This window comes from Lepisosteus oculatus, chromosome 21 (assembly GCF_040954835.1).
Source record: "Lepisosteus oculatus isolate fLepOcu1 chromosome 21, fLepOcu1.hap2, whole genome shotgun sequence".
Classification (NCBI taxonomy): Eukaryota; Metazoa; Chordata; class Actinopteri; order Semionotiformes; family Lepisosteidae; genus Lepisosteus; species Lepisosteus oculatus.
In genome coordinates, this window is record NC_090716.1 from 1,517,202 (window position 1) to 1,539,956 (window position 22,755).

At 58.8% G+C, this 22,755-nt stretch overlaps 1 protein-coding gene across 2 annotated transcripts; it reads left to right on the forward strand.

Annotated features, from left to right (window-relative positions):
• Positions 1 to 741: 741 nt before the first annotated feature.
• Positions 742 to 22,743, forward strand: LOC102691316 (AP-2 complex subunit alpha-2). 2 transcript variants are annotated; one of them, XM_069181777.1, is made up of 23 exons: positions 742 to 910; positions 4,374 to 4,442; positions 8,406 to 8,548; positions 9,024 to 9,217; positions 9,517 to 9,646; positions 10,593 to 10,694; positions 11,064 to 11,172; positions 11,471 to 11,621; positions 11,926 to 12,094; positions 13,046 to 13,183; positions 14,048 to 14,230; positions 15,582 to 15,679; positions 15,935 to 16,166; positions 16,477 to 16,650; positions 16,838 to 16,978; positions 17,765 to 17,925; positions 18,184 to 18,266; positions 18,531 to 18,620; positions 19,100 to 19,223; positions 19,796 to 19,912; positions 20,313 to 20,382; positions 20,842 to 20,976; positions 21,190 to 22,743. In XM_069181777.1, the coding sequence occupies exons 1-23, from the start codon at positions 844 to 846 to the stop codon at positions 21,265 to 21,267; spliced, it is 2,958 nt and encodes a 985-aa protein (XP_069037878.1). In that variant the 5' UTR covers positions 742 to 843; the 3' UTR covers positions 21,268 to 22,743. The 2 variants fall into 2 exon arrangements, with proteins under 2 accessions (XP_069037878.1, XP_069037879.1); XM_069181778.1 differs by lacking the exon at positions 16,838 to 16,978 and having other exon boundaries at positions 744 to 910.
• Positions 22,744 to 22,755: the final 12 nt, after the last annotated feature.

Sequence of the window (22,755 nt, forward strand, 5' to 3'; positions counted from 1 at the left end):
CAGCCTGTCAGTATGGGACACTCCCTTCAGACTAAAGAGACTCAGTTCCTCCAGCCTGTCAGTGTGGGACACTCCCTTCAGACTGAAGAGACTCAGTTCCTCCAGCCTGTCAGTGTGGGACACTCCCTTCAGACTAAAGAGACTCAGTTCCTCCATCCTGTCAGTGTGGGACAGTCTCTTGAGCCCAGAAATGTATCTAGTTGCAGTTCTCTGGAGAGATGTATAGTATTATATACTAATTATTATTATTATTATTATTATTATTATTATTATTATTATTATTATTACGAGCCGCAGGGGTTCGAGTTGTGTTAATGTGCTCTGGGAATGAACTGGGTCCCAGTAGCCTGTATGGGAAGCGTTGTGGGAGATGAAAGGGATTTGGATGGTTGAGGGCTCAGATGTCAGTGAGCTGTGTCACTCTTGCTAAACACAGCCCCCGAAACGTGCAAACATGCACCACAGAGGCAGATGCTGCTTCGCATGGAAGAGAGAACTTCAATTCAATTACGTGGACAGCAGAAGTAGCAGCAATGTAATTAGCGGCAGTTCTAACTTCCGTTATGGCATCGCGAACAGCTGCCCAAGCGAGGCGCGTTCCCGCCCGCCGTCGGTGCGGCGCGCTTTTCCGTTCTCACGCTCCGCAGACGGCCGCGCCCGGGAGCGCGCACACGGGTCCGTTCTCCGCTTCGCCGGTGCGCGCCCCCCGCCCCCTCCCCCGCCGTGCACGGCGCGCGTCCCCGGCCCGGCTCGCCTCGGCCGCGCAGTGTATGAAACTCGGCGGAGCGCGGCGCCGTCTGTCTGAGTGTGAGGCTCGAGCTGCGGGACGCTGCGAACTGCGAGATGCCGGCGGTTTCCAAGGGGGACGGGATGCGAGGCCTGGCGGTCTTCATCTCCGATATAAGGAACTGTAAGTGAAAGTTATTTTGTGGGTGGGGGTCGAAAAAGAAAGAAAGAGCAATGTGGGGGGGAAAAAGAAACTAAGACGCAAGTCGCTGTGGAGAGCCCGTCCCGACGCAGGCCTCCGTGCCGCACCGAGCTCGAGTTGGGAGCTCCCCCCGGCGCCCGCGGCTCCCCACCCGGCCGGCGGCCGTCGATAAGCCCGCTGCCCCCACCCTCAAAAAATAAACAAACCAACACGCAGGCGTACGTGGGTGAGGGACCGGTTGAGTCGGGGTGGGGGAACAAAAACTAGAAAGCTGCTTATGCGGTGTTTGCTGGAGGGATCAGTATCGGGGTGAGGAGGGCGCTTGGAAAATCCGTAACACGGGGAAGGACTGTCCGGGGTCGCCGAGACGAGGATGGGCGTGGGGCTGCAGGCGATTAGGCGAAAACAAAAAGGCATTTACAACTAAAGCAATGCAAATGTTTGATTTTTTGATCAAAGGGAATCCGTACGGCCGCGTCAGCGCTGATCCGCGGGGTCCGGTTGGCAGTTTCCTGTTTTCTGCCTGGAGTCGATGACGTCGGTGCGAGCCGATACTGGGCCGGTTCAGGCGGCAGCGGACCGGACAGCCGGCCGCCCGCCTCTCCCCAGCGGGTGTCGGGGAAACTTGGTCGGAGCTCGGTCGGAGCGCCGGTACCGCTGGACCGGACCGGGATTAGCGCTTGAAATGGTTCCGCTCTGAGGCGCCCCCCCCCTCCCCGGCGGCACCCCGGTGGTGAGAAGTTCTCTGGTTCCCCGTCGGGGATTCAAACCTGGCGCCACCCAGGGGTCCGGTGTCCGCACGGCCGCCGCCGGACCTGGACGTGGTCAGTGACAGGCAGAGACAGGGTCCAGTTCGGTCCCGTGCCTGTGAGAGAGGTGTTCCCCCCAGTGCCAGGGACCTGTTGGGTTTGGGATCACAGCCGGGGGCAGAGACGAGCTTGCCGTTGTTATTAGCGCTGATCCACTGAAGTGCTCGTTCACTGTTAATGGCCTCCTAATATCCCCCATCTCTGAACTGGCTCCATCACTCTGCTCTCCTCCCCACTGAGAGCTGGTGTGTGTGAGAGGACTGGAGCATCATCCAGGTGGGGCTGCACACTGGTGGGGGTGGAGGGGATCCCCATGACCTGTAAAGAGCTCTGAGGGGAGTGTCCAGGACAGAGCTATAGAAGTGTGAGGAGGTGTTATTTGGTTATGACGTAGGTGCAGGCTGTCCCAGGGGGTCTGTCGCCAGCCCTGTGCGCGGGACGGGAGAGAGGGGTGCGCAGAGGATCCGGGGCGGTGATGGTGCGTCAGTCCTGGGTGCGCCCCGCCCCCATGGGCGCTGTAGGGCTGGGGTTGTTGTGCCCTCGCTGGGCTGCGTCCTGCGGCGGCTCTCTCACTCCGTGTGGGTCCCCCCCCCCCCCCCCGTCGTCATAGCAACCCGCCACACAGAAGAAATGAGACCCCGGCCTCCTCACGGGCTCCCCTCGGGCAGTGGGAGAGAGTCCGGCAAGCGGGCCGAGGAGAGTGTGGCTCAGAGGGGGTCGTGAACGCGGTCGGGGGTCGGGGGTCAGGGGTCGGGGCTGGCAGGCTGTGGGTTCGGATCCCCGCTGGACTGCTGCTCTGACGGCTCGAGTGCCCGGCTGTATCTGTGGGTACGACTGAAAGCTGCTCTGGGGAACAGGTCCAGCAGGGGGAATTCAGGAGAGTGGTGCTCTCCTTGGCAGTGTCCTCTCGTTCATGTCAGTGCTCTAGTTTAAAAGTGCTGTTTCTGGGACGGGTGCGATCGATGCTGCTGTTCCTTCAGCCCCCTCTGTGTCCTGAGTCGCTCCTGCAGCAGCTGGAAGCTGTGGGAGACACGAGAGGTCCTGCCAGCTGTGGGTGTGGTGGCTAGCGGGGTGTGGGCGCCTCGTTATCAGCGCGCGGGACAGTGCAGAGGGAGGTGGGGCGGCCTGCCCCAGCAGTGTGCGAGCTGATCAGCCCGCGGAGTAACGGCGCCTCGGAGTCCTGGAGGGGCGCGGTGCTGCGGGATGGGGGGCTGACCCGCAGGGCAGAGTCCCAGAGGGGTGCAGTTGCAGACACCCCAGCTCTGTGCTGCAGGTGGGACTAAGGACTCGAGGTCTGAGCCTCAGGACAGGGTTCTGGGGGTGCAGTCCTGGACACCCCAACTCTGTCCTGTAGTTGTGGACTGTAGGGAACTGAACCCCAGGACTGAGTTATTGGGGTGCAGACTGGAAGCCCAGCTCTGTCCTGCAGTGGGGACTGACCCCAGGGCAGAGCCCCAGAGGTGCGCTCTGGCCTTCTTTTTATGAGCTTTCTGTTCCTTGTCATTTGTGGTTCATTCCTCCAGCCATCCCATCGGTGCAGCTGAATCATTCCTCTTGATTTCTCCTGAACGGACTGGGGGGTCTTGTCTTGGATCAGGGAATCTCTCCTTGCCTGTAGGAGTTTTGTGTGCCTTGTCCTCCCTCCCACCTGTGTTCACAGACCTGCCAGACTTTCTTTACAAGGGTGCGCTCAGGTGGTCCAGTCAGGCTGCAGATTCAGGGTCTCTCTGCTGCGCAGGTGTGCAGCTCCTGTCCTGCAGAGCCAGAGAGACTCCAGCAATGATTGACAGCAGTGACCTTTACTCCTGGGCTCTCTGGCTGCGCAGTGGAGGGCTCTGTATTTATAGGTCATATTTGCTTATCTTTTTCTGGCTCTCAGAGTCGGCATTGTCACGGGGCTTAAAAAACAGCGTGGCTTTTTGTTTCAGTAAAAACATTTCTAGAGGAGAGCGGACAGACACTGTGCAGCAGAAAGATGAGGTTGGCACTGTGGTACAGGAGGATGTCAAAGCTCCTCTTATCTCGCTTCCAGTAAATAAGATAGCGTCAGCTGCTGGCAGAAATCTGCCCGTTCTGCAAACATTATATGTTAACCTAAGCGAAAATCTGCTGGTTTGTTTTTGTCCGTTTTTTTTTTGTTTTTGTTTTGCAAACAAGCAATTCCCAGTACAGCGCGAATATTAAATAATTTAAAATTCTACTCTGTGTTCGACGTTTGTGGTTGGCTGGTGTGGGTGCTTTCAGGCGATTCGGCGTCCTGAGTGAAGCAGAGCCTTGGAGCAGTGTGGTGGCTCTGTGGCTCAGGATCTGTGTCTGTGGCTGGGAGGTTGCCGGTTCAAATCCCACGGCTGGCAGAGGAATCCTACTCCGCTGGGCCCCTGAGCAAGGCCCTGAACCCCAACTGCTCCAGGGGTGCTGTATAAATGGCTGACCCTGCGCTCTGACCCCCAGCTTCTCTCCCTGTCTGTGTGTCTCATGGAGAGCAAGCTGGGGTCTGTGAGGAGACAAATTCCTAATATGTTGTATAGGGCCAATAAAGTGATCTTATCTTATCTTATGGGGCACGGTGTCTATCCACAGCTCCTCGCCCCTCTCTCTCGCTGAGTGATCGTTCCCCCTTGTTCCCTGTGTTCCAGGTAAGAGCAAGGAGGCCGAGATCAAGAGGATAAACAAGGAGCTGGCCAACATCCGCTCCAAGTTCAAAGGTAAGCGTCGTTCCCGAGGCCGCGCGGCGTGGGGGTCTGGGCGCGGGTATCGAGCCGCCCTCCGGAGGGGATCTGGGGCGCTGGCGACCCGCTGGGGGAGAGCCCCTGCTCACGCGGGGGGCAGGAGAGCCGGAGGAGAGGCCAGGGGTGTTAAGTCAGCACTTCTGACAGGAAATGGTTGCAAGAGGAATACAGCTTGTCAGCAGAAGGCAGCTCTTCCCCTGCGTTCCCAGGAATTTCCTGGAGAGCCCGGCTCCTGCGTTACGGGGTGAGCCGGGGTCACAGGCCTGCTGGAGGGGAGTCAAACCAGTTCGGCCCGCTTTTCCGACACTTCCCAGCTTGTTAATATTGTGGGTTTTTTAAAGGGAACCAAAGTCATTTGACGTGTATGTTTCCGCTAGAGCAAAACAAAGAACCTGTTCGCACCCGCCTGCCTGGCCGGTCAGCTCCCTGGGTCGAGGGATGCAGCCTGGTCCAGTTCGAAGTGTTCTTGCTGCTCACAGAGGAGCAGCTCGCTGTCCCGTGGTGAAGTGGCCAGTGTGCCTGTGCTGAAATGAGAGTCCTGATTAAGGTGTAAATCCAGGGGCCTTACTGGGAGGGGTGTTCTGGAAACGGGAATCCTGCAGCCACTGCCTCCCCCCCGGAGAGCCCTGAACACTGCAGGACTCCCCCCCTCCCCCGGAGAGCCCTGAACACTCCTGCGGGACTCTTCCCCTCCCCCCCGGAGGGCCCTGAACACTCCTGCAGGACTCCTCCCCTCCCCCCCTGGAGAGCCCTGAACACTCCTGCGGGACTCCTCCCCTCCCCCCCTGGAGAGCCCTGAACACTCCTGCAGGACTCTTCCCCTCCCCCCCTGGAGAGCCCTGAACACTCCTGCAGGACTCCTCCCCTCCCCCCCTGGAGAGTCCTGAACACTCCTGCGGGACTCCTCCCCCACCCCCACCCCCCCGGAGAGCCCTGAACACTCCTGCCGGACTCCTCCCCTCCCCCCCTGGAGAGCCCTGAACACTCCTGCGGGACTCCTCCCCTCCCCCCCTGGAGAGCCCTGAACACTCCTGCGGGACTCCTCCCCTCCCCCCCTGGAGAGCCCTGAACACTCCTGCGGGACTCTTCCCCTCCCCCCCTGGAGAGCCCTGAACACTCCTGCGGGACTCCTCCCCTCCCCCCCTGGAGAGCCCTGAACACTCCTGCGGGACTCTTCCCCTCCCCCCCTGGAGAGCCCTGAACACTCCTGCGGGACTCTTCCCCTCCCCCCCTGGAGAGCCCTGAACACTCCTGCGGGACTCTTCCCCTCCCCCCCTGGAGAGCCCTGAACACTCCTGCGGGACTCCTCCCCCACCCCCACCCCCCCGGAGAGCCCTGAACACTCCTGTGGGACTCTCCCCTCCCCCCCTGGAGAGCCCTGAACACTCCTGCAGGACTCCCCCCTCCCCCCCTGGAGAGCCCTGAACACTCCTGCAGGACTCCCCCCTCCCCCCCCGGAGAGCCCTGAACACTCCTGCGGGACTCCCCCCTCCCCCCCTGGAGAGCCCTGAACACTCCTGCGGGACTCCCCCCTCCCCCCCCGGAGAGACCTGAACACTCCTGCGGGACTCTCCCCTCCCCCCACCGGAGAGCCCTGAACACCCCTGGACTCCTGCACTCCTCTGAACAGTGCTGTGAGCCTGTGGCCACACGCTGCCCAGCAGGAGAGCTGTGATTCCCTCGGTGTGCCGACTTGTCATCACGCCACCAGCGCGGTCGCTCGAGAGGGAGACCTCCTTGAATCGCAGCCATTCCTTCCTTCCTTTGTTTCCGCAAACCCCTGCTAATCCTCGTTCTGCACAGCTCCAGATCCCTCTCACGGGGCGCCAGTGGGAGCGCTGCGCGTGTGAATGTGTGTGCGTGTGGGGGAGGCTGTGTGCCGGCCTGTCTCGGCTCTCTCTCCTGGATATCTGGGAGCGTTGGCAGTGTCTCTGACCCTTCCTCACGCCTGACTGGGGGTCCTGTCTGCACCAGTAAACGAAGCAGAGACCCTGGGGTCTTTTTGACACCGTCTTAATGTTGCTGAAATGCGTTTGAGTTTGTTGAAGCCACTTAGTGTCTTTTTGGGAGAGAGGCAGAGGTTTCACTCGCCTCACTCTCTGAGGACAGGGGTACGACGCTGCGGCCCAGTTTGATGAAACTTGTCCAGTGCAGAACAGTGTGTCTTACAGAGGAGCACAAGAATACTGTTTCCTCAAATCACGTTTTGAGGCCTTAAAGTATTCCTGAATCAACTGGCATGGTGCCCAGACATTGCCACACACCACATTCACTGTTCTAGTTTTTCCCCCATCTGTTAAAGTTGGCAAATAAATAGTAACTGTGCATTCAACTGTGCAGGAATGTCATGTTAAGGGTTGTACCCTGCAGAGGTTGTTACCTGCTTTTCACTTGGAGATTCTGTGGAACGTGCAGTTTGACCAGGGCTGCCCAAACTTTCACATCCGACTGTGTGAGCAGGCCTTTCAGTGCAGCTGTGACTTCTGTCTGCGTGTGAGAAATGTGGACTGGGCCCCCCGCGGGTCAGGAAACAGCCCCGCTGGCCTTGACCCGAGCCTCATCCTGCAGGGCTATGCGTGTGTCCGCAGGAGCCGATAGCAGCCCGGCGCAGACGGGGGGCCCTGGGCCTCTCCGCTTTTCGCGGGTTTGGAAAAGCCAGGAGGGCTCCGTTTCAGTCCCCCGTCTCTCGTGTCTTGTGAACTGGTCTCAGGTTGATCCTCGGGGCTCTGGATGGGTCTCGTTGAGACCGACGGGGTCTCCGAGCTGGTTGAAGTGTCATGGCCTCAGCTTCAGTAACCCAGGGCAGCCTGTTTTTAAACTGTGTCCGTGTGGCAGCTGGCTGTTGACTCGGGTGTGTGCACAAGCCCACGGCTCTGCAGGTCCAGCGCGCAGCCTGGTCCTCAGCTCTTCCAGACCCGTGCTGACCAAAGAGTGGCGCTGTGCTGCCGGCCAGGGTGGGGAAGTGCTCGCTCAGAGCTCGTCCCTGCTGTTGTTGCAACATGGTGGTAGAGAGAAACCCGCTGAGCTCAGCTTCCTGTCTGCTCTGCTGACCTGGCTTTTGTGCGAGTGCGTGGAGCCCTTACTATCTCCCCTGTCTTCCTGTTGTTCCTTAATTCCCTGCTGTCACGTGAGCTTCTCCTTTTCACCCCTCTTTCCCGAGTTGCTCGTGTTCCTGCCATTGAGAGCCGAGCCTACGGGGTTTCTTGGGAGTTGGCTGGGGGGACAGAATTAGGCGTCGCACGCAGCTGTAACAGGATGTCCACAGGAGCCCCGGAGTGCAACGCTGATTGCACTCCCCTCTGACCACTGCTCAGCGCTGGTGGGTCATTGAGTCAGCGGTGGGGGGGCGCAGCTTCTCCCAGGGCACTGGCGCGGGAGAGAGGGGGTACAAGTCACTGTGGCCACAGCCTCTGCTCCGGGTGTGAGGAGGGGGACGGAGACACAGCGCTGGCCACAGGGGCTTTTGACCATGATATTCTCTTCATGCCCTGAGGCAGGAGCAGCTCATTTATCAGGACGGTAACTGCAGGTGCCAAACGCTCTTATCCAAAGCGACCTCATGTTTGTAGCCTTTCAAACAACTGGGCTTGTGAGCACGTGCTCACCACAGCTGTGGCCCAGCTGGGATCTGAACCTCAGGCCTCCTGGGTCTGACCCCTGACCTCTGACCCACTCCTCTGAGCCACTCTCTTCCCTGTCTGTTTGCGGGTCTTCCTTCGGCTCTGGACATTCGTTACTGGAGCTCGTTAAGAGTCTGGGTTGGCTGGGTTGTAATGTCCGTTGCTGTGAAAGCAGCGCCCTGCCCAAGGGTACAGCAGTATCTCTGAGCCCTGACCCCTCTGTGGGCTGGGTGCTGCAGGCTGTCCCTGGGAACAGGTGGGGGCGGGGGTGGTGTCCACCCTTCACGCCCACACCGGTCTGTCTCTGTTCGCCGGGCAGGGGACAAGGCTCTGGACGGCTACAGCAAGAAGAAGTACGTCTGCAAGCTGCTCTTCATCTTCCTGCTGGGCCACGACATCGACTTCGGCCACATGGAGGCCGTCAACCTGCTGAGCTCCAACAAGTACACCGAGAAGCAGATCGTGAGTTCCCTGCGCCATCCCTGTGTCTCTCAACGAAACGTCCGCTCCGCTGCGGGTGTTGTCAGTGACCACGGGGAGTGACTCAGCCCCTCTCTCTCTCCCTCCTGTAACAACCCGCCTCAACGTGATGATTAAGATCCAGGCCCCTGGAGGGCGGGGTGACTCAGTGCTGCTGTGTCTGATCGCGCTCCTGTTTTCCTTTGCTGTTGTCCCGAAGTCCTCCCTGCCTCGGTTATTGTCCCTTCCTCACTTACCCCCCCCCCCCGATTTCCGCCCTCTCTCCTTCTGCTGCCAGGAGCGCGGGCCGGCGCGTTCGTCTTCAATCAGCTGAACCTTGCTCTAGGGTCGCGTTCAGGTGCGGGAGATCTCATCAGCAAAAGCAGTAAACTAATGAGTCAGCACAGCCGGGTGCGATAAAAGTTGTTCGTGGAGGCAAAGGTCCGACTCGCTGCCTGCTGCTGCTGCTTCTCCCCAGGGGTACCTCTTCATCTCGGTGCTGGTGAACTCCAACAGCGAGCTCATCCGGCTCATCAACAACGCCATCAAGAACGACCTGTCCAGCCGCAACCCCACCTTCATGAACCTGGCCCTGCACTGCATCGCCAACGTGGGCAGCCGGGAGATGGCCGAGGCCTTCGCCGCCGACATCCCCCGCATCCTGGTGGCCGGGTGAGCGCGGGGGGGGTGGGGGGGGCTGGCGTGGGGCGCCCCAGTGTGGTCTTGCCCTCTTCAAACGAGAGACAACGCCAAAGAGGGTGTCAAAATGTCCCGTGGAGGTCTGGGAGGTGTGTGCAGGAGTTTCTCCTGGAGTGTAGGACTGTAGGAACTGTCCAAGGGGGGGTATTTTTTGAATGCCGAGTTCTGGCAGTTCGCCGGCTGGCTAGCAGAGGCTGCTGGGATAGGGCTGGCTGTCTGTGTGGCCGTGGCGTCTGTGTGACGGCCCTGTGTGGCTGTTCGGTGTCCCGCAGAGACACGATGGACAGCGTGAAGCAGAGCGCCGCCCTCTGCCTGCTGAGGCTGAACCGCACCTCCCCGGACCTGGTGCCCATGGGCGAGTGGACCTCCAGAGTGGTGCACCTGCTCAACGACCAGCACCTGGTACAGCTCACCTGGGGGACGGGGAGGGAGAGGAGAGGGGGTGCAGCTCACTTTGGGGACAGGGAGGGAGAGAGGAGGGGGTACAGCTCACCTGGGGGACGGGGAGGGAGAGAGGAGGGGGTACAGCTCACCTGGGGGACGGGGAGGGAGAGAGGAGGGGGTACAGCTCACCTGGGGGACGGGGAGGGAGAGAGGAGGGGGTACAGCTCACCTGGGAGACGGGGAGGGAGAGAGGAGGGGGTACAGCTCACCCGGGGGATGGGGAGGGAGAGAGGAGGGGGTACAGCTCACCTGGGGGACGGGGAGGGAGAGGAGAGGGGGTACAGCTCACCTCGGGGATGGGGAGGGAGAGAGGAGGGGGTACAGCTCACCTGGGGGAGGGAGAGAGGAGAGGGGGTACAGCTCACCTGGGAGACGGGGAGGGAGAGAGGAGGGGGGGTACAGCTCACCTGGGAGACGGGGAGGGAGAGAGGAGGGGGGGTACAGCTCACCTGGGAGACGGGGAGGGAGAGAGGAGGGGGGGTACAGCTCACCTGGGAGACGGGGAGGGAGAGAGGAGGGGGGGGTACAGCTCACCTGGGAGACGGGGAGGGAGAGAGGAGGGGGGGTACAGCTCACCTGGGAGACGGGGAGGGAGAGGAGAGGGGGTACAGCTCACCTGGGAGACGGGGAGGGAGAGGAGAGGGGGTACAGCTCACCTGGGAGACGGGGAGGGAGAGGAGAGGGGGTACAGCTCACCTGGGGGACAGGGAGGGAGAGAGGAGGGGGTTTGTGTTACCTGGGTTTGTGAGGTTATATATTACAGCTCTACAGCTCCTCTGGGATAGGGAGTGTACGGAGTGCACATCTTAATTGGGGAGTGCGTATTCTGTCTGACACATGATAAACACTGAAACAGGCAGACGTTCCCTCTCGTCTGACCCTCTCGTTCCCTCTGCGTTCGCAGGGCGTGGTCACGGCGGCCACCAGTCTGATCACCACGCTGGCGCAGAAGAACCCGGAGGAGTTCAAGACCTCGGTGTCGCTGGCGGTGGCCAGGCTGAGCAGGGTACGGTCCGGACACCGGGGGCGGGGGGGGCGTCTGCGGGCCTCGAGCCTGGGGCCGGCACGGGTGCAACTCGCCCCGTGTCCATCGCGGGTGTGTGCAGTTGCCCCCGGGGAGTCCTTGTGCTGTCGAGGTCTGGCGTGATACCCTGGTGCCAGGCAGGAGCCGCAGAGACGCTGTGGTTGCCAGGAATGTGGCCCGGGGGGGGGGGGGCTCGTTGCAGAGGGCCGGCCTTGGGTGAGGCGGTGGTCCCGGCTTCGCGCCAGGACCTGTGGGTGGGAATCCCGGCGCCCCGTGGCGGCAGCTGGGCCGATGGGGGTGAGCTCTTCCCGCTGAGCCTGTGTGAGATCGTCCTGTTCCCTCCTCTCCCAGATCGTGACCTCGGCCTCCACTGACCTCCAGGACTACACCTACTACTTCGTCCCGGCGCCCTGGCTGTCGGTGAAGCTGCTGCGCCTGCTGCAGTGCTACCCTCCTCCAGGTACGGCGCCGGCGTTGCCCCTGGGGGGGCCGGGCACCTCCCTGCGGCAGTGCCCCTCCCTCGGAGAGACCCCGCGGTCTCTCTCTCTCGCCCCCCCCCCTCTCGATCATTCGCTTTCTCTGACTCTGACCTGGACGTTTTCATTCTTACTCTGCTGAACCCCCAACTCCTCGTTCACTCGCTGTCTTTCCTTCTTTTTGGCTGGTGTGTCTCTCCGTGTCCCTGTCTGCGCGTGTCCTGGTCTCTCCGACTGCGCCGCTGGCTCTCTCCGCCCACGCCCCGCCCGCCCCCCCCGCAGAGGACGCGGCGATCCGCGGCCGTCTGACGGAGTGCCTGGAGACCATCCTGAACAAGGCCCAGGAGCCGCCCAAGTCCAAGAAGGTCCAGCACTCCAACGCCAAGAACGCCGTGCTGTTCGAGGCCATCAGCCTGATCATCCACCACGACAGGTCGGGCTCGGCCCCGTCATTTATTTGACTGCCTTTTAAGATTAAGTCATTTAGAAGCTTGGCAGGTCGGTTTATTTGAAGGGACTTGTCTATTTTGCATGTCTGGCTCATAACTGGCGCTGCAGAGTGCGCCCCCTGGAGGCGACAGAGGAAATGACCACAGCTGTGACTTGAGGTGGGAGGGCGGTTTTGTTGAGCTGTGGGAGGACCGAGCCAGACATGACCTAGTGCCCGCGGCCGTGGCGCCGTCTCCTGCCGGGTCTCTGTCCGGGCGTTAACGGGCCGTTTCTTCCTCGTGCGGCAGCGAGCCCAACCTGCTGGTCAGGGCCTGTAACCAGCTGGGCCAGTTCCTGCAGCACCGGGAGACCAACCTGCGGTACCTGGCGCTGGAGAGCATGTGCACGCTGGCCAGCTCCGAGTTCTCCCACGAGGCCGTGAAGACGCACATCGAGACCGTCATCAACGCGCTGAAGGTGCGTCCGGGGCCGGCTCGCGCCTGGGCGGTCCCTCCGACACACAGGGCTCCGGTGACCTGGATCCCTGGTCCAGCTGTAACGGAGCAGATAATAATAATAATAATTGCTTACACTTATATAGCGCTTTTCTGGACACTCCACTCAAAGCGCTTTACAGGTAATGGGGACTCCCCTCCTCCACCACCAGTGTGCAGCCCCACCTGGATGATGCGACGGCAGCCATAGTGCGCCAGAACGCTCACCACACATCAGCTATCAGTGGGGAGGAGAGCAGAGTAATGTAGCCAATTCATAGAGGGGGATTATTAGGAGGCCATGATTAGTAAGGGCCAATGGGAAATGTGGCCAGGACACCGGGGTTACACCCCTACTCTTTTCGAGAAGCGCCCTGGGATTTTTAATGACCACAGAGAGTCAGGACCTCGGTTTTACGTCTCATCCGAAGGACGGCGCCTGTTTACAGTATAGTGTCCCCGTCACTATACTGGGGCATTAGGACCCACATGGACCGCAGGGTGAGCGCCCCCTACTGGCCGATGTGTTACTGTGCCCTGTCCGGGTGCGGCGCTGGTCACCTGGCAGCAGGCTGGTCGGGGCTGGGCTGGCCGTGGGTCTCTGTATTCAGAGCCGGGGGCCTGTGCCGGTGTGGCCCAGGGGGCACGGCGGAGGTCCCAGGTCAAGGGCCGAGAAGGTCACGGCCCAGCCGCCTGTAAGTCGTGAGCAGAGGGGTTTGGTGTGGTTCAGTTAAGCCTCAGCTGGACGGTCCAGTCTGGTCTGTGTCTGCAGGCTCTCGGCTGTTGGTGGTGTAAGGAAATGTGCTGATCTGTGTCCAGGGGTAACCCCGGGAAGTACCCTCCCCCCCCTTAGACCTCGGACTCGACAGAGGCTCTCCTGCTCGCCCCAGCTAGCCGGCAGTAACGCGCGTGTGTGTGTGTCCATCTCCCGCAGACGGAGAGGGACGTGAGTGTGAGGCAGAGGGCGGTGGACCTGCTCTACGCCATGTGCGACCGCAGCAACGCGCAGCAGATCGTGGCCGAGATGCTGAACTACCTGGAGACGGCGGACTACTCCATCAGAGAGGAGATTGTGAGTGCGACCGGTCCTGCAGGACAGCGCAGCGGGTGGTCCGGGTGATCATCAGTGCCTTCCTGGTCCAGTAATGACTTGACTGTGGCGGTCTTTTACACCTGTCTCAAGACCACTAGGGCTGTGGCCCTCAGGACACCTGAGCCAGAATTATTATATTAATAATGATATAATTCCTTACACTTATGTAGCGCTTTCCTGCCCCCTCCCCTCAGAGCTCTGTACAGGTCATGGGGATCCCCTCCACCCCCACCAGTGTGCAGCCCCACCTGGATGATGCTCCAGTCCTCTCACACACACCAGCTCTCAGTGGAGAGGAGAGCAGAGTGATGAAGCCAGTTCAGAGATGGGGGTTATTAGGAGGCCATGATTGGTAAAGACCAGGGGGAATGTGACCAGGACACCGGGGTTACACCCCTACTCTTCTCGAGAGACACCCTGGGATTTTTAATGACCACAGAGAGTCAGGACCTCGGTTTTATATCTCATCCGAAGGACGACGCTTTTTTTACAGTACAGTGTCCCCGTCACTTTACTGGGGCATTAGAACCCACACTGCAGTGTGAGCGCCCCCTACGGGCCCCACTAACACCTCTTCCAGCAGCAGCCTCAGCTTTCCCAGGAGTCTCCCATCCAGGCACTGACCAGGCTCACACCTGCTGAGCTCCAGTGGGGCTGCCAGCTGGGAGCTGCAGCTTGTTTCAGTCAGGGAGGAGAGGTTTAGAAGCTGAATGTAGAGAAAATCTAAACTGGGACCAGTTCCTCGTAGTCTGGCTCATAAGCTGGCCTCTGTTAGCTCGCCTGTTCTCCTGTGTGCGTCTCGTTTGCCTGGAGCGCGTCTCGATCCTCTCCGTCAATCCCCAGGTGCTGAAGGTGGCCATCCTGGCCGAGAAGTACGCGGTGGACTACACCTGGTACGTGGACACCATCCTCAACCTCATCCGCATCGCCGGCGACTACGTGAGCGAGGAGGTGTGGTACCGCGTCATCCAGATCGTCATCAACCGCGACGACGTGCAGGGCTACGCCGCCAAGACCGTCTTCGAGGTGAGGGGGCCCCCAGAGTCACGCAGGGCCGTTCCTGGTCAAGGGGGGCGCGAGATTACAAGACATTGAGGGTCAAACACGCAAGTAAAATGAAAAAGAATGAAACAGCTGCAGCAAACCTGCTGTTTCAAACGTTAATAGTAATTCATTATTCGTCCACTAGAGGGGGGTGTTCAATCTGGCTCATGTCCCTGATGTCTACCTGCCGTCTGTTCTCGCTGGCGAAGGCTACAGCACAATTGAGACTTCGCATTATACCGCCATTACAAGCTTAAAACTGGACTGGTGGCTTACTGCTGGAGCTAACGACCGCGGAGAACGTGAAACTGTTAGAGCAGATTAATGAAATATATAATAATAAACTTAATTTTATATAGCGCCTTTAAAGTTGGTTTCTCAAAGCGCTTTACAGGATGAACAATAAATATGAAGAATACAACAATAAATAAGAAGAATACACAAGGTGCTGAAATGCATGTATGTATACATAACGTCAAATATATTGTGTGAGTGAGTGTGTCGAGGGTGTTTGCATTGTTTTCTCAGTGGGGGGGTGCAAGTTCAAACCTAGACAAACGGGGGGGCATGTTAAAAAGGTTGAACACCCCTGATCTAGAGGACAATCGAGAGGGAAATGAGGAGTGTTCTTACAAGAGACTAGCTAGAATGTAATCGCCATCTTTAAAGCTTTTCGTTCTTTTATGTTGAGGATTTGTATTTATTTTTTGCTCTACCCAAGCCATGTTAATTTCCAGTTCAGATTAAGTTGTTTTTGATCAAATTATTTTTTGGAAATGCTCTGACTTCATCAGAGCTGTTGCGTGCGCGTCTTCAGATCCGCTCTGGTTCCCTGTCGGGTGCCCTGAGCCTGCTGTCTCTCACCGGTCTCCCTGGGCCGGCAGGTTCCTGGTGTCCCTGTATCGATTCTGTTATCAGTCCCCTGCTGGCCCCGCTGGGCGCTGATGTGTCTCCCTTTGGCAGGAGAACAGCTCCTCTGTGGGGACAGGAGTTTCAGACCCCAGAACTGCTTCTTATATATATGTATATAGGCACGCCGTCTCTGGCTGTGACTCGGGTTGTTGTTTCCTGCGTCACTTTAAAAATCTACAGCTTTCACGTGTGAGACCACACGCCAGACCCCATCCCTTCTCCAGCCGAATTCCAGAACTTTGTTTCCCACGTCAAATCCATAGGTCGTTCCTCTGCAGTTCCGAGCGCTGGTTTTCGTGGGAGCACGCCCTCATGTACGGGCGGCTCTGCGTGTCCCTCGCATCGATCGAAGCCCGCCGGCCCCGCTGTCCGGTTCTGAACGGCGGCTCACCTGTCTGGGTCACGTCTCCTTCCCCAACAGGCTCTTCAGGCGCCTGCGTGCCACGAGAACCTGGTGAAGGTCGGGGGGTACATCCTGGGCGAGTTCGGGAACCTGATTGCTGGGGATCCCAGATCGAGGTAAGAGGCTGTGGAGAACAGAGCCTGGTGCAGGCAGCCGGTCTCGCTGGGTGGGCTTGTCGGGCCCCGGAGCTCAGCCGGTACCGCTCGGTGCTCGGTGTTCACGGAGACGCTCCTGGTGCGCTGTGGCTTATTGCCAGTGCTCGGAGTGTCCTAACCCAGGCGGTTTGAGGACTCTCTAAGGGACGGGGGAGGTGCTTCAGTGTTGGCTAGTAACGTGGCTCTCAGCACAGTGTTCCTGCTCCACCCCTGCAGCCCCCTGGTCCAGTTCAACCTGCTGCACTCCAAGTTCCACCTGTGCAGCGTGCCCACGCGCGCCCTGCTGCTCTCCACCTACATCAAGTTCGTCAACCTGTTCCCCGAGATCAAGGGCACCATCCAGGACGTCCTGCGCAGCGACAGCCAGCTGAAGAACGCCGACGTGGAGCTGCAGCAGAGGGCCGTGGAGTACCTGCGGCTGAGCTGCATCGCCAGCACCGACATACTGGTACACAGGGGGCAGGGGGGTGGGACACCTGTCTGACCAGGAGGGGGGGGGTGGGACACCTGTGTGACCCAGGGGGCAGGGGCAGGACAGACTGGGGAAGAGTAGAGGTGCTGGGATGGTGGTGGGGGGTTATCGATGCTGATCAGGGCAGAGCAGAGAGAAGTAGATGAGACTGGTCAAAGGTGAGGGACTTGACTTGGATACTGGTGCAGCGCCAGTCCGGACTGGGAGAAGAGGAGGCACAGAGCGATGCTGGTCTGTTCAAGGACAGACGGGTGACTCTCTCCCTGTCTGCGTGTGTGCGCCCCAGGCCACGGTGCTGGAGGAGATGCCCCCCTTCCCCGAGAGGGAGTCCTCCATCCTGGCCAAGCTGAAGCGGAAGAAGGGCCCGGGGATGCTCCCGGACATCGAGGACGGCCGGAAGGAACGGAACGCCGACGTCAACGGGGGCGCCGAGCCGGTGCACGTCAGCACCAATTCCAAGGTACAGCCGCTCTCGGGGGCGCTGGAGAGCCGCCCCCAGAGACCCCTCGGGCAGGACCCGGCCGCGCGTGATGACGGCGGTGGCTGGGGCCGCCAGCGGGGGGCGCTGCTCGGTCTCCTGTTCCCCGAGGTCCCCGGTGCTGCTTGTTTCACCGCTGTCTCTCCTCTCGTTCTCCTCCGGCTGGCAGAGCTCCCCCCCCTCCTTACCCAGCGGCCACCTGGCGCAGTCGCTGCCCTCCGCCCGCCGGCCGCGCCCCCCTGCCAGCGCCCCGCTGCTGCCTCCTCGTGGCCCTCTGCCCCCCGGCGGCCCCGGAGCGCCCCTCTTCCAGGTCCCCTGCGCCTGTGTGCTGTGCTGTGCTCCTCCCGGGACGCATGCGCTGTCTCCTTGCCCGTTTGTCCCAGAATTCCCGCAGGACCTGTGCCAGCAGCAGACACAAGTTCATCGATTTATAATCAGATTCTTGTTTTAGCGTCCCGAACAAATTGAATTCTAGGAGCATTCTTAACTGGGGTGTAGGAATAATTGTGACCTTTTTCCAGACGCCTCTAGTGAAAGGGTTGTCTCAGTCACAGGGTTTGGGCGAATGGGACACCTAATGCTGCTCGCCTGAGATTAACTTACCTGGGTTGCACATCTCTACTGAGTGCAGTACTGCACAGCTGTTGCTGGATTTGATGACGTACGTGTATGTTCAAGCATGGGGTGCATGTTGAGAAGAGCTTGAGCTGTTGAACTAAGACTGTGGTCAAGTTCACCCTGCTGCTCAGGACGAAAAGCAGACGAGCAGTTGGTCACAGAATCTTTTGGGAACTCTCTTCCTTAAACACTCTGAAGCCTGAAGCCTGAAGTGGCGAGTTCCTTTGTTGCTCTGCCGGTCAAGGTGCTTGTCCAGAGCTAGTACTGAGCACTGCTGCATGTACACTGGCCTGTGTGTCAAGAGTTCTTCTGGGCACAGGGGAGAGAACAATTATAGGAAGTATTTGTAGGATGAAGTATTCTAAAGCATGGATTGCTGCAGCTTCAGCGTTTCCCTGTGGAGGAAAGGACCGAGGGGCAGCCCCAGTGTGGAGGTGTGGGCCTGACTGTAACACGGTCTCCTCTCCCTCCGCTGCAGTCCAACTCCTCCCCCTCCGCTGACCTGCTGGGGCTTGGCAGCGCCCCCACTCTCAACTCTGCACCCCCGCCCGCCGCAGGGGGCAGCCTGCTGGTGGACGTCTTCTCCGAGAACAGCACCAGCCTGCCCATGATGCCCCCCGCCGACGAGAACTTCTCTAGGTGAGACGGGGGGAGGGAGGGGCAGGTGGGGGGGGAGACATGGTGGTTCCCAGCAGGCGGGTGGTCCAGGCTGATCAGGGTGGCATGTAGGTTCCTGTAGCCTCGCAGTGCCTGAGCCTGGGTCCCAGCCTGAGGAGCCTGTCTGGGTGGAGTTTGCATGTTCTCCCCAGGTTTGTGTGGGCCCGCTCGTCCCCGTCTCGTCCAGCGGCATGCGGGAACCCCCTCCTTCTCTGAGGCCTTCTCCGTCTCTCTCCGCAGGTTCGTGTGCAAGAACAACGGGGTTCTGTTCGAAAACCAGCTGCTGCAGATCGGGCTGAAGTCCGAATTCCGGCAGAACCTGGGTGAGCCGGGCCTCGTGGCTGGGGCGTGACTCTATGAGGAGACCAGCAGGGTCGTGCCGGGGCTCCCTCTCCTTGGCACGTGGAGCTTTAGTTGGAAAGATCAATCTAGACTAAAAAAAGATGGTTCTTTGCAGAAAGCACCTCGATGCCAAACGTTCTGCCTTGGCGCTGCTGTGCCCCAGCCCTGCTGGTGCCTGTAAGAGGCCCTGCGGTCTGCTGTGCTCTTGGCTTGGTTCCTTCATTGGAGTCTTCCCTCTCCTCCAGGGCGCATGTACGTCTTCTATGGAAACAAGACCTCCACGCAGTTCCTGAGCTTCTCCTCCTCGGTGCTCTGCCAGGACAGCCTGAAGTCTGATATCCTTCCCTGCGCTGGCGCGGGCTCGTGAGCAGAGGGCGCCCTTGTCTATGGGCAGGGACAGCGCTGCTCGGTGATCCCTGCCTTAATAAACTAGACCCTTCCTGCTGGTGTGAATGACAAATATATATCGTACTTTTCTGCTGTGCCAGAGATAATTGGGCCATGTATACCCGTGAGATCCATGAAATATCCATGTAGAGAAGTCAGGACCGACTGGTGACTAAACCCCCTCACTCCAGAAGAAGGATGAGGGTGGCTACATGGACCGGTAGCGGATACTGAGGCACAGATGAGAAAGTCTGGAGCGGGGAATGGCCGTTCATCCGCGCCCGGATGTGATGGGATCAGGTCTCGGAGAAAGAGGCCTGTAACCTCTGGCAGGTAACTGGGAAACGAGGCCCGGGTGCCCGCCCTTGCCCGCTGCAGGGGGCGCCAGGCGCTAAAGGTGTCGGGTTTCTCCTTGACCGGGTCCCACAGCTCAACGTCCACACGAAGCCGGTGGACCCCACCGTGGACGGAGGCGCCCAGGTGCAGCAGATCCTCAATATCGAGTGCGTGTCCGACTTCATGGAGGCTCCCGTCCTCAACATCCAGTTCAGGTGAGGCCTGCTGCTCCGGCGGGCCCTCTCCTGGTGGCACAGGAGGGCTTACAGGTGCCACCGCGATGCACAGGGGTGCCAAGTCTTCTGATCGCCTGTGTCTTATATAGTACTCCACGACACTCCAGGGAAACGTTTTGCTTTTTGAAAACAAGGGCATCAGCCTGGAGGTGGAAGTTATTTACGTGCGGAGTGCAGCCCGTGTGTTGAGAGTCTGGGGAAGGGCTGTGCAGGCCGACCGGCCTCCTCCTCGCTGGTACCCGTGCTCGTTGATTTTGTGTGCTCTGCCCCAGCCTGCGAAGCCGGCGTTTAGCCCTGGCACTACTGCAGCCTGCTGTCACACCCTGTGAGAGCTGTGATTTAAAACCTCCTGTGTTTCTGTGTACCCTGGGCTTGACAAACTAGTTTATTGACCAGTGTTGTTGCAGTTTCTCCTTTAAGATCATTAATGCGAAGAGCAGGAGGCTGGAATTATTTGGGAAGTTTAGAAGGAACAAGATGCCTGTGGGCTCCCCCACCACCCCCACCCCGGGACGCTCGTGTTTCCAACCGGCTTGTGTCCTTCTTCCCAGATACGGTGGGACCCTTCAGAACATCGCTGTCAAGCTGCCCATCACTCTCAACAAGTTCTTCCAGCCCACAGAGATGACGTCTCAGGATTTCTTCCAGCGCTGGAAGCAGCTGAGCGCGTAAGAGGCCGCCCTGGGGAAGAGAGTCGGGCTCGGGGCCCGGGGGTGCCCCCTGTGTGCTCGTGCCCTGCACCCTGCACCCCGCTGTAGTGTTGAGTTGGGCAGTGATCAGCAGGGGTTCAGTCCGTAACTGGGGGCTGTTCTGTGTGAGCGGGGCTCTTTCAGGCCGCAGTGGAAGTGGTGCTGCACACAGGCCTGTTCTCTAAGCTGTTAACGGGCTGCGCTGCGCGTTTGTCGTGTTCTTGAAGCCTTCGGTGCTCCAGGGCGCTGTGTGAGCACCTCTTAGCGAGGAGCAGGGCGGCTAGTGTGGGCTGGGGGCATGTACCTCTGTCCTGTCTGCTGCTGGGCTGTGTGCTTCTGCACTGACCACCCCCTCTCTCTCTCTCTCTCTCTCTGGCAGCCCACAGCAGGAGGTGCAGAAGATTTTTAAAGCAAAGCATTCCATGGACACTGAGGTCACTAAAGCAAAGGTAAAGTCCGGACAAGAGTGGGAGGAAACCTGCAAGGAGAGTTTTGAACTTTCCCCGAACCCGTGCAAAAGCTTAGCAGCTATTACAGCGATTTCTTTTTTCCCCGCCCACCAAGTTGAGACACTAGGAGAGCATCGCTCTGGTGTCGGTGCAAGTGCAGGGTCTGGCGCTCTGTTATGCCTCCTTAACCTCAGACTGCTGCGGTTCTGAGCCCGTTGCCATTTTGCTGCCCTTGACAATCGGACTTGATGGGGAGCAGAAGAACATTGAAAATGTTAAATTAAGAGGTGGCTGTTCGGCCCATCTAGCTCGTGTGGTGAAGTCCTAACATCCGCGGTTCCTCCTGCCCTGGCTGGTTCTCTGTCGATGTGCTCACAGGAGCCCCTGCTGTCTGTGTGATCCTGCTCTTGGCTCGCGCCGCCCGGGCTGCGGCAGTGACTTGTCTCTGTGCCGTGACAGATCATTGGGTTTGGAGTGGCGCTGCTTGACCGCGTGGACCCCAACCCCTCCAACTTTGTGGGAGCTGGAGTCATCCACACCAAGACCACTCAGGTGGGCTGCCTGCTGAGACTGGAGCCCAACACGCAGGCGCAGGTGAGTCTGCGGTGCGCGGTATCGCGGCGGTCGCTGCCTCCGGGTCCAGGCAGGAGTTTTGTCGCTCGTTTTTTTTTGTTGTTGCAGGATTGTTTGTCGTTGTGTGCTGCAGTGTGGCCACTGTGGAAGTGGCCTTTGAGGCCCCGCGGCGTGTTTTAACGCGGAGCGAAGACGCGCAGGCGTGTGATGTGGGTTTTTCTGCTCTCTCCGCAGATGTACCGCCTGACGTTAAGAACGAGCAGGGACACCGTGTCACAGAGGCTTTGTGAACTGCTTTCTGATCAGTTTTAAACAGCCCCACATGCCACAGCCTACGGAGAGCCTCTGCAGTACCCTTCAGCTCCCAGTAACACCAGAGGGCCTTGCCCCATTAATAAAAGTCAGCCCGTACACCTGTGATTGAAATCTTCAGCTCTGTCCGCCCAGTCCCCCTCCTCTTCCTCTTCTGTTTCCATTGAAAATTGAAATGCTTCAATGTACAGTGTAAATTTTTGTTATTTTTTTTTACATATATAAATATATAAAATATCTTCTGGCACTTAGCTTTACTAATTTACCATTCTGCTCCTTTTTGGCTTTTGCATATGACCACGAGCCTGAAACCGACAGTTTCGACAGTGGGGCTCGTGGCGAACTCGCGATTGCCAGTGGCCTTGCGCGGCTCTCCTGCCTGGGGGTGCTGGAGTCCTGTAGGAGGAACGGCTGTGCGGGCAGGACGAGCCCCCCCCACCCTGTCGCAGGGACCACACTGACCCACGTGCCTTGAAGAAACGCCCAGGCGTCGGCCCGCCAGCCTCTCGGGAACTGAACTCTGGCCCGAGGCCTCCCCGGCGTCTCTCCCTCGAAGCTCGGAGAGCGTCGGTTTAGGCCGATCCTCTGAGCTCTGAGCTGCGGGACCCTGGTGTGCAGCCCGGACACGATAGTGCAGAGCAGCACTCGGGCAGCGTGACTGGACTTACTCTGTGCTGACCAGTGCCTCACTGTGAAAACGACAAATGAAGCGACATTTCAACTGCTGCAGCTTCTGATCTGTTAAGACTCTGGTCGGATTTGTCTCGTCGTGACAAATGTGTGTAAAAACAAGTCTGAAGACATCAGGGCTTTGAGGGTGGGTAACGGAGAAAGGACTAGTCTGAGAGATTCTCTTTTTTTCAGCGTTTAGATGTTAGAATTGGCTTCTTTGAAACTAAATGCTGAGAAAGTTTTCTGAGGGGGTTAAACTACAGCATGTCTTTGTTCTCCAAACAGTTAATCATGAAAAGGGTAGTCTTAGGTTTTGTCCTGGAGGAGGGGGAACTTTTTTCTTGTAAATCATGGAAATTGGCCACTGTAGAGAGACAGACCCTGGCTGTTCAGCCTCAGGACTTTCCTGGGGGAAGGGACACAGTCGTGTTAATCTGGATAAGGTCAGGTACTGTACTGAGTACTGAAACATTTCCCAGAAGCAGCTTCATGTATCATTTACTTGTAGGCGAGAGTGTGAAAATTGAACTGGAGGCACATGAGAAAAACCCTCGCTCAGTATAGCATAATCGTAGCCCCAGGACTGGGAGAGCTGGTTAACGACCCGCAGCAGTGGCAGTTCGTGGGTTAATGAGCCCTGCTGTTGCTTGGCCTTACCGAACAGCAATGTCACTGCCTTGCCTAAGTGTGCCTTTAGCTCAATATATATTTTTATCCTTTTTGATATATATTAAAATGCCTTGTCTTCTGCTTTGTCTCATGCCCCAGGTGCTGCCAATTAAATCTGAGAGTTTATCACTTTTACCCCGCCTCCTG

Excerpts from the sequence above, each read along its gene's own strand:
- LOC102691316 (XM_069181777.1), top strand. The coding sequence starts at position 844 with ATGCCGGCGGTTTCCAAGGGGGACGGGATGCGAGGCCTGGCGGTCTTC. Across the intron at positions 16,167-16,476 it reads TCGCCAGCACCGACATACTG|GCCACGGTGCTGGAGGAGAT; the intron begins GTACACAGGGGG and ends TGTGCGCCCCAG. Across the intron at positions 16,979-17,764 it reads CCGGAGCGCCCCTCTTCCAG|TCCAACTCCTCCCCCTCCGC; the intron begins GTCCCCTGCGCC and ends CCTCCGCTGCAG.